The sequence below is a fragment of the Furipterus horrens genome, unplaced genomic scaffold, assembly GCF_987537825.1.
Source record: "Furipterus horrens unplaced genomic scaffold, mFurHor1.1.pri manual_scaffold_5, whole genome shotgun sequence".
Lineage (NCBI taxonomy): Eukaryota > Metazoa > Chordata > Mammalia > Chiroptera > Furipteridae > Furipterus > Furipterus horrens.
In genome coordinates, this window is record NW_028327175.1 from 174707950 (window position 1) to 174723994 (window position 16045).

The 16045-nt window shown below is 46.7% G+C and overlaps 1 protein-coding gene across 1 annotated transcript in view; it reads right to left on the reverse strand.

Moving 5' to 3' along the window:
• Positions 1–309: 309 nt before the first annotated feature.
• GRID1 (glutamate ionotropic receptor delta type subunit 1) overlaps positions 310–16045 on the reverse strand; it is a 777332-nt gene continuing 761596 nt past the window's right edge. The window contains exons 15-16 of the mRNA XM_090278321.1: positions 10446–10686; positions 310–956 (exon numbers count right to left, since the gene is read on the reverse strand). Of these exons, the coding sequence (XP_090134447.1) occupies positions 528–956; positions 10446–10686 (670 nt within the window). The 3' untranslated portion in view covers positions 310–527. The remainder of the gene's footprint in view (positions 957–10445; positions 10687–16045) is intronic.

Sequence of the window (16045 nt, forward strand, 5' to 3'; positions counted from 1 at the left end):
CAGTTGGCCAGGCCAACGCTGGTCAAGGCTCACTCTTTTATCTACCCGAGAGGACTAAAAGAGGAACAAGGGGTCAGGAGCGGAGGAAAGTGGGAGGAAACCATGGACACAACAGCAAGCAGCATTTGGGCTCCTCCAAAGGGACCTACTTCTCACCTTCTCCTCTCTCCCAGCAGGAAGGGCTACTTATCTGATCACCCCTCCTGCCCTCAGAAAGGCTCAGGAACAGGGGGCTTCTTTGGCACTTCAGAATGATCACAAGTAATTTGCCTTTTTATTCATATAGAACAAAATTTACAAAGCCATTCGTACAGTTTTTGTGTTTTTTTTTACTGACTTCGAAAATTGGGAATATTCAAAATACACTTTTACCCCACTCCATTCTGTCATTATTTACAAGTATGTACAAGAAAAATGAAAGTCTGTGTGTAGGTGTGTGTCTGTGTGTGGTTTGTGTTGTTTCCTTGTATTAAAAAGCTCTGCTGGTTGGGTGGGTGGATGGGCGGGCGGGAGGGCAGGCGGCGTGGTCAGATGGAGGTGCCATGGGAGGTGTCCAAGGCCTCTGGAAGGACGCCTCCAGGCACAGGCTGGAAGGACATGGGGATGGGGGTCTTCACCGGGCTCTGGCGGAACAGCCCCCCGTTGGGTGACCTGTGTTTGCACTGCATGGAGGGCATGGTGGCCGAGCTGCTCAGCGGCAGTGGCAGGTTGCTGCTGGGCCCTGATGAGAGTGTCCGACTGCTGCTGTGGCTGCTTTGCTCAGGCAGGAAGGTGCTGACCGAGAGCTGGGTGTTCTGGTACTCCCGTGTCGGCTCCAAGGCCTGACTGGGAGCCAGACCCCCCATCTCCAAAGCCGAGAGCTCAATAGATGCTGGGGAAATCTGCTTGTGGGCAATGTCTTCATCCATTAGACTGTTCATGCGCCGATGGACCTGCTCCAGATTCACTTCTTTGTCCTGAAGGGAGAGCACAGGAAGGTCAGGCTGAGCCCTATAATGAGTCCACGCTGGCTGTCTACAACTCTAAGGCCTGGAGACCCCATGTCTCTTTGGCTGGTTGGACAGTGGGTGAGCATGCTCCTATTTCTCCCACCTCCTCTCGGCTGTGTCCAGCCCTCAGCTACCTGGGACCACCAGCCTAGAACAGTGTCCTTAGGGAGCAAGGATTCCACAAGCTAGCCGTGGTAGCATGTGCCTCTCCTTCACACTCCGCTTAGAATCATTGTCTTCACACCCAATGATCTTGGGAGAAGATACTTTGAAGAACTGGCAGACACAAAAGGAGGAAGTTTACCTGGGGAGTAAAAGAGAATGATCCTTGAGCCCCTAATGTGCCCCATATATTTGCCATTTAGAGTTTATAATGCCCAGAAGACTTGGTGTACTCAACCCCACCTTATAGAAGAAGCTTGGATTCAGAAAGATAAATGAGTCCTCGGAGACACACCCCAGTGAGAGGCAGAGGTAGTGCCTGTAGCAGGAGGTGAGATCCTGCCTCACCCTGAGGCTTGTTTTCTCCCTGAATAAAATCTCCAAGGATGCAGGGAGGGGGCATGTCCCTGTCGGGAAAGCTCATGGGGCCCAGTTCCTGGATAGGGATAGGGATGGGGGTGAAGGGTGGGGATGGCAAAGGAAGGGACTTCCCAGGGGTCAGCTGACATTGCTGGTATGATGAGGCCTTGGCTGTTAAGATTGGTGTTGTCCTAACTCCTGAATCGCTACATATGATGAATGATATCAAGAAAATTATTTTGTTTATCTGCTTAAGAAAGAAAATAGAACAAATGTCACTCCTTTCATATAACTTGATAATTTGTCAACAATGTCAGAATAAACCAAGGACATCACACTGCTTTAAAGCTCCTTAAAAACAAAGACAATACAATCTGCTTCCTTGGTTTCCTATAGTGAAGTGAGGCACAAGACCAGGTGCCCATTGGATGAACCACAACAGCCCCTTAATGAGGCATTAGAAGTTGCAGACCTATTTTCAGGCCTGGTGAGTGCTGATGTGCTAGGCAAGGTCAAGTCATGCCTCCTGTCTATACTTACCTGATGTCAAACTCCAAGAGAAATACCATGTCAAAGCCCAGTGCTGATACAGAACACCACAGACTGTGTAATGTTAACATTCTTACAGTGGAAAGAAGAACTTCTCCACTGCCCATCTTGTAGAGTTGTTAGAAAAACCAAGAAATGTGAAAGTCCTTAATGTGCTTTCAAAAGAAAAAAGAAGAAACCACACAAATATAAGGGTCATTCCAGTGGCTGTTTGAGCTCCCATAGTGCTAGAAGAGTATTTACCCCAGGAAGTGGAAACCCTGAATAACTGCTTTGAACCCCCCTTCACTTGAGTGCACAACCATGTGTCTGACCCTCATGATGACTCAACCCAGCTTTTCTTAGGCAAGGAAGCTGCTTCTGCAGTTCACTCCTTAATCCTAACATCCACTGGGGTGGAGAAAACAGAGCCACTGCTCTCTCTACACCTTTGTTGAGTTCAACAAAGACTAGTGCACAGAGCTAGGCTTCCAATGTGACACCTGCTGTCCTTTCCCGGAACCTCTCCCAGGACAAAAAACTGATAAAATTCCAGGGCAAGAGTAAACCTGAGAATAAGAAAGCCAACTGGTTTGAGGGTGGAAGAGAATATAGGGTATGGCTTGGTGTCGTAGATGGAAATAACATCAGATATCATGGGCACAGCTCCGTGGATAGAGCCAAGATTCTAGTGATCCAAAGCCCCACTCAGCAGAACTCTGGTTGACGATGAGAGACCATCTCTGAGTTGGGATAACCCTAGGGTGGCAAATGTCATGGGTAAAATTGGGGAAAGTGGCTGGAGACCACTAAACCCTTACATCGCCCAACTAAATATGATGCATGCAATGTCTTTGACTGACTCCTTCAACTGTTTGTAAAATATATAACAAAGCAAATTCAATTTCTTCTTAATTACCTTACAGCATAGTTGATCCTTTTCTCTGTGTAACATTTCCTTCACTTTACTTATGTTTTTATTCTTGCATGCAAAACTATTTCTAATACTATTTTTTTAAACTATTATGTTGGGTACTGGCTATTTCAGTGCCACTCGCACCAGTTCACCCTATTTAAGAAACTTGTGGTTTATTTGCGTTGGGGGAATTATTTCTTCCCTTCTTGATAGGAGTGTAAGTGCCCTGACTACCTGTAACAAACAGGCAGGACTATGATCCAAGCAAAGACTGAATTTGAATCCTGAACAAAGAGCTAAAGAGACAGAAAGTGGTTGATGTTCCATCCACTACAGAAGTAGTGCTTCAAGAAACTTGTTGCTCCATGACCATCATTCTGGATCTTGTCCCCCAGCCCTCCAGACAAGGCTTGGCTCCTGCTTATCACCCTGCCTACTTCTCCTGCCTTCTCATGGCTGCTGTGAGCTCCTTATAAGCTTGTGATATGGCTCCTTTATCTGCATAAGCCAAAGTCAGTCCCACAGCTGTGTTGGGAAATATTTGTATCTACACACTATTTTCATTCCAAAATGTTTGAAAGACACAAGACTGGAACCAAAGACCCTAAAAGTTGGAGAAACTGAGAGGTAATTTCAGACATCCTTGTGTTTAATAATGTAACTCCCTTCTCTTTCCAGCCAGCAAAGCTTGGAGAAGGCTGGACAAGCAAAGTGCCCCTCTGGCAGAGCCTTTAGTTTCCATCAAAGGAAAACTGATGATCAAGTAAGTGGTCCTGGGATCATTGGGAAAATTAGTTAGTTGCATAATCTTGCCTTTCCACCTTTCTATTTTCCTTTCAGGGCTTTAAGGATCCCATTAGATATGGAAAGAAGTAAAGTTTAAGAGCAGACTAATTTAAAGTGGGAGATAAGTGTCTTAGTGCCAGATGTGTTCTCTCTGGATCCTGACATTTAGGAGAAAGGGCTTCACTCTTTTTATCAGTCAAATGAGCACTGGGCCAGGACAGGTGTTCAGAAGATGCTCCCTGTTTTGCTGGGGTCTAGAGACAGAGAAAGAAGAACTTCCTATCAAAGAAGACCACAGGAAGGTGGAGAGTTAAGAGTGGAGGAAAAGTGAAAGGAGCCTCTCTACCAAATGCCAAGGGAGCAAACATAAGGAGAGCCTTGGGGGAAGACCCATCAACCAAAATCCACTGAAGAAAAATGTGAGCAAAGTAGGTCTTCAAAATAAAATCCTTCACCAGTGAAGTACAAGGAAAAGGTTTGGTGGGGAGGAGGTAGAAGTGTTACAAAGTGGTAGGGAACAGGAACCAATCTACCATAATAACCACAGCTGTGAGGAATTGATCAGGTAACGTCAAAGCTTCTAGAATAAAGACTATCCCAGAGTGTTGTTGTGAAGATGGTCAAATTTTTCTAGTGTTAGTATTTTTGAAAGAAAGAGCTTGAATAAATAGTTTCATCAACCCATATATACATTTTTTTTCTTGCCTTAAATTAAGGACAAATGAAGCAGTTTCAGGAAGGACTTCAAAGCATGCAGTGGGTTTCAACCTCAACTTGAGGTTATTTATTAGCCTGTAACCTGTCCACATCAGGACAAAGACAGTACGTTCACACCACTTGAACAAACCTTCAAGGGTTACCTCCCACCCCAAATGGCAGTCAAGAATTCATTCTCTGTGCACCAACGGGACCTCATTCTATCCAAATTCTATTCCTGGAAGTAGCCCCAACACAAAGCAAACCCTGGAGGAAGAGAGTGCCATCACAAGCTACCTGCATTGGTTGTTTAACTGGACAAGTAAATGAGTGGAACTGCAGCAAAGACCTCTGCATTCTTTCTGTAAAACATATGAGGCCTATTTCTGAGTCTTCCAACATGTCCTCCATGGTGCCTGTTCCCACCCTCTCCAGGGCCAGAGCTGCATTGCAGAGACCTGGAGAAACCCTGGAAACCCTGGAGCACTCTTATTGGATCACCATAGCACACACTAAGTCATTTTTGGCAACCCCCGGGCCAAGGAGAGAGGCAGAAATAACCCACCTATTCAAGAAAAGAGTTGATCTGAATAATTATCTATATTTTAGACAAATGGGGCATTCTATTATGTTATGCAAATTCAAATAATGAACTTTTTAATGTGAACTACATCAGTTTATACCCTCATTATCTCAAGGTTTTGGTGTTCAACCAAGTAATGACAACGGTGGAGAGAGACTTGGAAATTTGTTCCTCCCTTCATTAATTTACTGTTGGTAACTAACCTAGTGAAATATCCTTGAATATGACATAAGATTTATTGATGGCATTAATCCATGAATCCAGCTGAATTCCAGCTCTGAATTTCTTACCTCATACTAAACATGATGACAGATGTATCAACAGAGGTTACTGGGGACCCTTTCCCAGATGTTGTCTTGCAGAGAGATAAAGTTCTATAATTAAGCCACTGTTCACCAATGTGGAAATAACACAGTATACTGGAAAACAGTAATTAACTAAACTATCATCTATGTAACATCCAGGCACACGTGGGACTCATTAGAACTGACTTTGTTTGGCATCCAAAGGCTCCTACTTTAAGTCAGGCAGGAACAAAATGTATTGAGGGACTTCCCATCTGGGATGCTTGTAGGAGGCATCTTTGGGACCAACCAAGTGGTAGATGAGACCCAACAGCTGAGGGAAACACCATCAATGTGATTTTCTTAAGTGTTGCTCCAAGAGACTTTCCTGACCTCAAAGAGCTGGGTTGGGAGTCTGAGACTAATGGCTGTGTAAGTGCAAAGAAGCTGAATGTTAAGTCAATGAAGTGATCTCAGGAGAAGCTGGGCAGGTTTTCAGAGCATGATGAGAAAAAGTTCTGATGGGCCCAACTGCAGATTTTGTAGGGGAGAGCAATGAGAAGAGGGAGCTAATGACTGTAACAGGGATACATGGGATGAACTAAGGTGAACAGTCTTGCTCAAGGTTGCATAATTCCACAGTAGGGGAGTGTCAGGATCAGAGCCAACATCAGCCCAGCTCCTAAACCAGGGCTGCATGTTCCCAATTTTCCCTTGGCAGGATGATGTAGACCAGTGTTTTCACCCTTGCCAGAACATCGAAGCACATGTGAAGCTTCTAGAAATTACAGTTGTCCAGATCTACCTAATACAACCCTTTGGAGAATGGATCCCAAGCATCTGTATTTCTAAAAGCCCCAGGATTAATGAACCCTGATGTTAGCAAGAATTGGAAGCCATTGATCCAGCTTCAATGATTTACACAACAATTGAACATTAATAACATTTTCTTCATAGGCACCCAGACTGGTTCATTCCTTCAATAAATACTTTTGAGCTCCTACCACCAGATGAGCTAATGTTCTCGCTAAAGCATCCATCTTGGTCCCTGGCACGTAGAAGGTACTCAATAATTCAGTTATATTCATCATCCCTTAACAAGAGATTCCACTGTTCCAGAGACCGGGCAGTGATGGGAATGCAGAGGTGGGAAGTGCCAGCAAACATGAAGCAGAGACAGGCAGGTGCGGCATCAGTGGCAATTTGGAATCACCCCTGGCATGAAGGCAGCCCGTGGAGGTAGGCAGGGGAGGTTTTACAAAGCGGAGTCATGTTTGAACTGCTTGTGAGATACCCACTGGTGTATGATAAGTGTTAATGCCTTCTTTCTGGGAGGCCCTGGGCTAAGGGCTGAAACACACACTCACTACCTTTCCCCTCATGCTAACTGATCTGATATCAACAATGTAGCCACTGAGCCAGACTTAATTTTCACAAGAGAGAAACGGGTTCAATTTCTCTCTGGCTAAGGGAAGAATTTTCCATTACACTCTTCATTCTCCAAACCCTCTGAAAATGTTAAGAGGAAACTCCTGTTCCTGTGCACACCTGACAGAAGGCCCAGTGGCAGATGTTTCCTCCGTATGCCAGTTCTGCCCAGACCACTTCTAAGTCCCACTTCCCCAGAGGTGAGGAAGCCTCCCTCAAATGTTGTTGAAGAGACTCGAGGAGAGTTAAGAAAGTAACATGTCATTTTCTTGGCACAGGGAAGGTGGACTAAAGCTGTGGCTGGTCATCCCTACATCCCTTTCTGCCCATCACAAGCTCCCCTTGGCCACCATTCACCAAGCACATCCCACGGGACAGGTGCTGCACAAGGCACTTCACACACCTTCCCTCTTTGAACCCCAGGGTACACTGTGAGTTTGGCATAAGTGAGAGAAAAGGTACCAGAGAGGAAATCTCCACATGGAGTTTAAAAATCATCAGAGGCATGGAGGCAGGGAAGCATGTAGAGTCAAAGAAAGGATCCCAGGATCAAACCTCCCACAAAGAGCAGGAGGGCATGCAGACCTAGGTCAGCCCACTGGCCACATGGAGAGGTCCATCTGCTCCTCTGGCCACCCGGGCCCTCGTCAGCTCCTGTTGGCAATGGATGCAGGGCCCAGGGAGGGCAGGCAAGAAAGGAAGCAACAAGCTTCCAGCCAGTGATGGATGATTCATCCCTCAGTCCTCGTGTCATCTCCCATTTGTGCAGTTCTCATCTTTATTTCATGAATATTTTACTCTGAGAGCAATGATTCCACTTCCCCATAAATCTAGCGGGTGGCTCTTAACTGCATCTGCAGCGCTTGGTGCATTCACCTGCATTGGGTAACTATATAATCGTCTGATTCCTTCGAAAAAATATGAGCTCAAATCCACATGAGTATTATGGGGCTGAATGCACATTACTACTCTTCCTCAAGCAGGTGTCTAAACTCAGAAGACATCCATGCACGCCATTAAATAAGACTAGGACTCCACCCAAAGACAGGTTTCTGGCTCTTAATAAACATGGCCAATGCCCCGAAATAAAGCATTCAAAGATGAACCAGACACTCTCACCCAATTACAAATTCTGCTCCATAAAACACAGCCAAGCAGTAACACAAAGGTCTGGATTAAATACCCTCATTATTTGTTGAAGGTTTTAATGGTATGCTTCTAAAATCCTATTATTTCTATTGCTTTCCTGGTTCCTATTCCCTTTATAAGGTTCAACCCCCCTGGCATCTAAGTCCTTCAGAGAAAGTCCCTGCTTTCACTCCAGCACCTTCCATACCCCGCTCCTTGCTGGTGCTGACACCCCAGCCCCCGAAGCTCTGGGAGGTGTGATGACGTTGTTTATCCCCATGCTGTTCAATGCAATTGAAAGGCAACTTCTTCTCATCCCAGTTCTAGGATTTGTACAAATTCTTCAACACTAAGCTCTAACAACCCCAGCCCCCAAGAACTCTTTCCTAACGAACACCCTACCCTTGATGGTGCCACCAAGCCCAGACTGGCTGGGTGCCTCTCCGCACTTGATGGAACCTGCTGCTCACTTCAGGGTGGCCCCAAACTGCAGGACAGAGAGTGCTTGGTTAACTCATCTGTCCCTGCTGCCTATGTGAAGGAAAGCCCCTGAGGACAGGAGCTGTCCTCTTATAGGCACATGAAATAAAGGAGAAAGAAGAGAGAGGGAGAAACTGCATTTGATAAGCAGAAACCCATAAAAACAGGAAAAAGATAAAACATTTCTTTTTTTTTTCTCAACACAACACCCAAAGGTGCTAGAGGAAAGGCAGCTACTGTGCTTTTCCAACCTGCCTCTTCTTTGGTTCTTCTTCCTATCTGGAAGCAAGTGAGCAGGGGCCTGGAAAGAAAGCTCCATATTTTATAAGTGGGACTGATGTATTCCATCCTCACCTCTCGTGCCTGAGATCCTGGACATATGCAGAAGGCATAATGGAAGCCAGGTGCTTTCTGGGCCAAGAGGGAGCAGCTCCTCATGCTCACTCGGACATCCCTTGTTTCCTGGTCTCTCTCTCTCTCTCTCTTTTCACTTCGGCCTTTCACTTTCGGTCTCTCCAATCTCTCTCTCTCTCTCTCTCTCTCTCTCTCTCTCTCTCTCTCTCTCTCTCTCTCTCTCTTTTCACTTCAGCCTTTCACTTTCGGTCTTTCCAATCTCTCTCTCTCTCTCTCTCTCTCTCTCTCTCTCACACACACACACACACACACACACACACACACACACACACACACACACACACACACATGCACTCACAGTTCATTCTGGGCTATCCAGGCTGGGCCTGTCTCTAAATACTAAGCTGGGAGACATGGCTGAAAGCAGACAAGTACTTCCAGTAGAGGAAGAATGGCTGCTCCCTGAGCCTGGCTCACAAAGAACATTCTGGAGGGCTGAGCCTGAGTCTGTTTCCCCTGGGTTTCTACTGCACCACACCATCCCAGGTCAGCACCTCCATGACAGTGCGACGCTCATCCACCTAGAGAATCTCTCCTGCTCCTCTGACCCAAGGGGAATTTGCACAAAGGAAACAGGCTGGTGGCTTAGGTGAGCTGGTCCTCCCGGGCCCAACTGGGAGTGGTTCCAAGACCATGCCACCCAGATGCCCACTGGGTGGGAGAAGCAGGTGGTGAGAGTCTGTCTTCACCCTCAGCCTGACCAGGGCTCCATTACAGACTGATGTATGGCGTGTGGCCAGCCAGTCTCTCCAGGTGGCAGAGACGGTGGCCATGCATATGCTGCCTCTTCGGTGCTGGTTTCTTTACTGCTTCTTGTTTGAAATTTATACTTGTTCGTCTCCACATAAACTGTAAGTGGAGCTGTGACTCTGAAGTAGCTGAGGTGTATATAACCTGTAGTGACAGCCCTGTGATGCTACGGTGCCCGTGTGTAGGTTTCTGATGGCAGGGCATCATTACAAACCATACTCTTCACCACCCTCACACTTAGAGGAGTTGTCTCCAGGGACCTTAATGAAGGTTTCATATTTTTTAAAAAATTCGCTTGAAGAAGAGCAAAAACCCAATGAAAAGGAAGTATGGAGGGCAGAATCAGGTGTGGTTGATACAGGAAGGAAACTGTGACTAGAACCTGAAGTCTGGACAGTCACAAGGTTCCCTGTGCTTGGGTGTGTCTAGTGGAAAGAGGGCAAGGGTAGGTCCTCCAAGGAGGAGCAAGAGCGGGAGGAATGGGCAATGGGAGGGGCACAGGCTCATCCCCCCTCCCATGCCGGGGAAGCAGGCCTGTGGCCCTTGGTGAGAAGCCAAAGAGAACCAGGAAGGAATGCAGTCTCCTTTCTTACCCTACAGTGGGTCCCTCCAGGTGAGGGGGGAGGTACATAGCTGGGGCAGGGTAGGGAAGGGCTCTCTAGTGCTGCCCATGCTGTACCCACTCAGATAAAACCAGGACTTGTGTGGCCATGGCTGGTGCCTTGATACTTTGTTCAAGCATGAAAACATCCCCTCCATTTGTTCTCTGGCTTTAAAATCAAAATAAAATAATGACACCATCCCCTAATATAAAACACTGTTGTCTCCAGACAAGTGACTCAGATAAATAGTAACAGAAAGAAAAACATCCAGCAGGTAGCCCAGTAGCACTGTCCAGTCTCTAGACTGCATGAAGGAGAAGCAGGACCCAGGGCACAGACCTCTTTGGGGGTCTCCTGGTGGCACCGGTTGCTGTTCCACCACAACTCCAGGGCAGCCACCAGGCAGGCGAGGAGGAGGCCAACAGCCAGGATGCAGAAGACACCAGCAAAGCTGTGCAGCTTGAGGGACTTGCCATCAGCCTGGGCACTGGCATGGCTGATAAGGTCACAGCGGCCTGTGTGTGGCCACCACTTCTGTTTAAGAACATCCAGGTCCCCGGTGTCTTGCAGCTCCAGGATTCTGCAAGATACAATCCACATGAGCCATGGGAGTCTTGGCCCCTTCCCCACCATGGTAGCCCCACCGCAAACAATGCTGGATCATCATAGAAGCTCTCTCTCTCAGTTTTCCCCCTCACAATCCGTTCTTTACTCCACAGGCAGAATGTTCTTTCCAAAATCACATAGGGTTTTGTCACTCTCCTCCTCAAAAGCCTCAGTGTGCTCTCTCACCCTGTCCCTGGCCAGGGATAAAGTCAAACAGCAAAACACATAAGGACCCATCACGCGGGATCCTGCAGCACTCCCTGAGGATATAATCAGAAAATATAGAAATAGATGAGACACACACCCAGTCTGTGGACTTAGGATGTTCATGCTTACAAAATGCTTTCTCTCAAACTTCAATAACTATCCTAAGTCTCTCCCACTAGAATTCACTAAATCATTCATTCATGTATTCTACTTAAGGAGCATCTTCATTGTACCAGTAGCCAACATCGCTGAGCTTATGGTCTAGAGACACATACACAAACATGAAAACAATCAGAGCATCGATGTGGAGACAAGCTGTGACTGTACAATGAAACGAAGGTGGAGTGCTCAGAAATAGTGCCCTGGGATGGTGGCCTAAATTGGAGGCTTAGGGAAAACCTCATCAAGGAGGTGACAGGAGTGTTAACAAGTATTCTCAGTGCTTAACAAATTGTATTCACTCCTCAAATCAATCCTTTGAGCTGTTTACTTCCATTTTCCCATTTTTACAGAGAAGGAAATTGAGGCACAGAGAGGTGAAATATCTTGCCAAAGTCCCTCTGTGGTTGGTGGCAGGGTTATATTCAATGAGGAGAAGAACCATCCAGAGACTAGAACCATGTTTGAAATGAGGCAAATGTTTGGCATGTCTGAAAAACTAAAATATGGCCAGTGAGACTGATGAGGGTGTAGCACAAGGGGAGGAGGACATTGGAGCTGAAGTCCAGGAAGCAGGCAGAACCAAGAGCATGGGCTCTGAGAGGGTGGGAGGGAGTTTGGATTTTATCCTGTGTGGCAACCCCTACTGTTCCCATATTCTCCATGTAGGTGGCTGGGAGCTATTTTATGGGCTCCCTCTATAATCCAGGGGTATGAACAGTGAGCTAGTGGTAGCTGGTAGCCTCCAGGCTCCTCATGCCCATGCTTTTCCATTTGGGGAGGGGGACCTTTAAGCCCAGTCTATGATGATACATTTAACTGACAACACTCTCTGGACCTCTCTGACTCTTCTGGGTGTATACAGTTTGAGAGTGGTGGTTCTTCATAACCAAGAGAAACTCACTGTCAACTGCCCGGTTGGAGCAGTCTCTGCCCTGAATCTGCATTGCAGGCCAGCTGTGACAAAGGCTGAGGCTGAGATCAGTGCCCATACAGGGCTGTCACTAGCGGACAGGGAGGGTAACAGCCCCAGAGGGTTCTCTGACCTGTTAGCATCATGGATGCAGCATAGCATGGCCTCTCACTGGCTGGGAATAGCCTGACTCAGTGCACAGAGAAGGCTTTGGAAGCACCAGATCTCAGCTGGCTGGCCTCGGACAAGTAACTTGCCCTGTTAATCTCAGCTTCTTCATCTTTGCAACAAAGACCCTGGATTCCCAATAAGTGAGTAGATCCTTCAGGACAGGGGCTGTGTGTTACTCTCCATGATTTTCCCTAATCAAGCACAGTGGCCAGCACAAATTGGGCCATCAATAAGTGTATGAATTTATTAACTGAATATTAAAAACAAATCTAAACTAAAACGGCCATAGTGAGATGAGATAACATCCACTGAGTGCCCAGGACAAAAGATTTAGAATGTGGCTGTGCATGTAGAAGCTTGGTCCTTGAGATAAGCACATGCTTTACATGCTGTATTTGTGTGGCATGGGATCATGTTCAGTATGCTGCTGAGGTCAGAGATCTCTCACATGGCACTTCCCATGATTAAGTGGGCAGCTGCAGTGTCCTCTGTGACTGAGGACATGTCACAGAAGCTACATGTCTCTGTGTCCATTGGTCTATGCTGGCTGGCCATTCATTAATTCTCTTTTGGTAGGTACGAGTAGGCTGAGCCTCTGAGCTGTTATGGAAGCCCAGACTGGATATTCAGGACCTCAGGGCCTCTGAGAAGACTTATGGCTGAAGTACTGGCTCACCATAGAGAGAGAGAGAGAGATAAGCTTCGTGTTCACTGGCACAGATTTTGCTCTGATGGACATCAGTGCATAACCCAGACTCTGACATCATACTAGCCATATTACCAAACCTCTCCACTTGAGCTCTCTCATCACTAAACTCTGAGATCACAATAAATGCACCTAGCTCACAGAATTATTGTGACAAAATGAAAGGAGGGAACATGTGTCAACTGCTCAGCTGACGATCATAAAAAGCTGGTTAATAGTTGCAGTCTAGCGTCCACATTGACCAGCAGTCCTATCAGCCCAGTATTGACATGAACTGCCTTTTACTGAGAACACAGTGGGAACTGATGAATTCATATTGTTTAATACTCCTAAGAGCCTAAAAAGTAGTTCTTACTCTGGGTGTTTTACCTATTGAAGACCTGAGGCTCAGAACCTAGACGACTTTCAGTTAGAAAGTGACAAAACTCCTATTCAGAGCTGGGTCATGCTGACCCAAGAGGCCAATGCTCTTTCTAGAACAGCAGGTGAGTGCAGCCAGCCTGTTCTCTGAGAGTCATGCTCTGGCACAGGGGATGGCAAGACTGGCCAGAGTACACTGTGGGGCTAAATCCTGCTCTTCCGCTCATTGACTTCAGTGTCAGGCAGGCTTCTTCATCTTGCTGATGTGTCTCTTCTTTTGGCTCCTTATAATTGTATGCATTTTTATGCCCAATATTATTCCAGGGCAAATGTAAGGCAAGTTAAGAAAAACATCAACTAAAATAAAGAAAAACAAACAAGTAAAAAAGAAAATTTAAATATGTAAGTAACAGAGGAAAGATAAAACAAGTCACAGGCACAAAATGACTCCTAGAATGAGGCCAAACTAATGCACAGTATAATAATCTATATTGCTTATGAGGGAGCCAGAGCGATAATAGTCACTTCCTGAAGCCAGTTTTTCTTCTTTCCAGACAGATATAATTGCAGGTGTTTTCCTTCAATCAATAGCTGTGGAGCCTGCTACACAATAGGTGCCCTATAAATGGGTATTAGGTTGCTACACATTTATTGAATGCATGCTCTGCTTGCCACGGTCCATAAATGGGCTATAGCTCTTAACCCCCACAACATACATAAGTTGTAGCCTATAGACCCTGCCCTTTGCCAAAGCAAGGGATCATAGGCAAATTCAAAGAAATAGCTTAGTTCCCAGGACTAAGGGAAAGAAGGTTCCAGTAGTTCCAGACAAGACTGAGATCTGTTATTTACACAAAACCCTTTTTTCTGTTCATAGCATAGAGCATTGATTTCTGGATGTGTCGCCTTGTTCCTCTTAGGCATGCTCTAGCTGGGACAGCTCACATTTCTGCATGCACCAAACAGCAGAGCCTGTTAAAGAGCCATTGGCAGCAGTCAGTTGACAACGTGAGGTCTGAGCATCCCCCCAGGTAGACACCCATGTGCCCAGGCCATGGGTGCTTCCAGCCCATTAGGAGCTGCAATATATAGAGAAATAACATAATTGAGGAGGCCAGTGCAGCCCACTGGGGACATTTACCTACAGTCATAGAACACATGGCTTTCTGATTCAAGCAAAGAGTAATAAATCATTTCTTGCCAGAATAATAAAGAAACTGAACTAGCCACTTTTGTTTATGATGACTTTGGGGTTGAGGGAGCAGCCTGAAGGATCTCTATTGGGAGAAATTTTCAATAGAGCCTCGCAGTCAATAAGTGGAGAGATAATGCATGGTCCTGTTCTAGGGCATGCTTGCCTCTCTGGGACCCCACACCTCCATGGTGGTCCTGGTCTATTGCCCTCTAGAGCCACACAAAGGACATCAAATTCCTTCTGCATCCAGCAAGTCTTAGTTATTGGGGGTGAGCAACCACCCTCTCCCCACTTATCTCCTTTGGATTGAATTTTCCCAGGTTCCCCCCAACTTCGTTGAAATCCCCGCTGCCCTGATTCCATTGAACAATCCAGCTGGGAGTCAAGCTCTCTCCTTCCTTTCTGCATCAACGTTCACGTCAGCAGACTTTCAGGAGATCTCTGAGCAGAGTGAGTGCACAGGAACTCTGTGCTTCCCTCACTAGGTAGCCCTGCGCTTCTGTGAGCTCTGTCCTAGAGCACATTAGCTATCTGGTGCTGTTGCTGCTGCACTGCCACAAGCTCCCTGGTCAGCCGGCTCCAGAGAGGTGCCCACAGGTTGACAGTCTATGGAATATCCTGAGCCTCCTGTCTCAGAACACAAGCTGAGGTAAACCTCAAGAACACTAGTGTGTCATGCATCTGGAGAGAAAACATTCTCTCATCAATTGCCTTCAATCTGAGCAGCTGATAAATCACCACTCCTCCTTCTCTCTTGTCACCTCTCTCTGCTCCAGGGAGCAAAGGGAGGCACAGAATGTACACTCGATTAAAATCCAGAGAAAACACAAAAGCCTCATTTGACTTAATTAGTTCTACCCCTTTGCCCAGTTTTGCAAACGAGCTTCTCAGTAGATGAGTTGGAGGCCCTCCTCCTCAGCCTCCCCCAGATGGGGCCTTGGCTCAAGTGCTCATGATAAGATCCCAGTCAAAATCTCAGAGGTAGGAGAAGGAGGGTGGTAGGTCTGACAGTAACATGGGCATTGGGGCTCCAGGATCTGCATTCTCCTTCCAACTCGGACAGTAGCTGGCTCAGTGACCCCAGGTTAAACTGATGATCTCTAATGACATCTGCCCCTCCAACGGGTGATCCTCAGTGCTGGAATGTGTGCATTAATCAGGCAACTTAGGTTTACCCCTAAGCCTGTCCACCCCGTGGGCCTTTTCACTTGGACACTTCTGCCACATTTTGGGTTTTGATGGAGCAAGGCAGAGCCTGTCCTTATGGATGCTTTTCTAGGCTCTATAATTCTGTCCCCTTCACCGACCAAGATGTCATTCACAAACATGTGTGAGTGGTGGGCTTAAGGCTTAGATGGCCCTGGGAATAAGAGTTCCTGTTATCAGGCTGCTTCCTGGCAAAAGGCTACTGAGCTTACCCATGCTCTTCACTTCCATCCTCTCTGGTAAGGCCAGGTCACCTGGCCAAAGACTAAGGCAAGCAACTATGGCAGAAAACAGGGATGGTTGATGAGAGGCTATTTTATTCAAGAGGGCTGACTAGGTGTCCAGACAGAGCCTTTGGAAACTTGATCATGCCCCAGGGAACAGAGAAGACCAGAGTCAAGGGATAGATTCACACC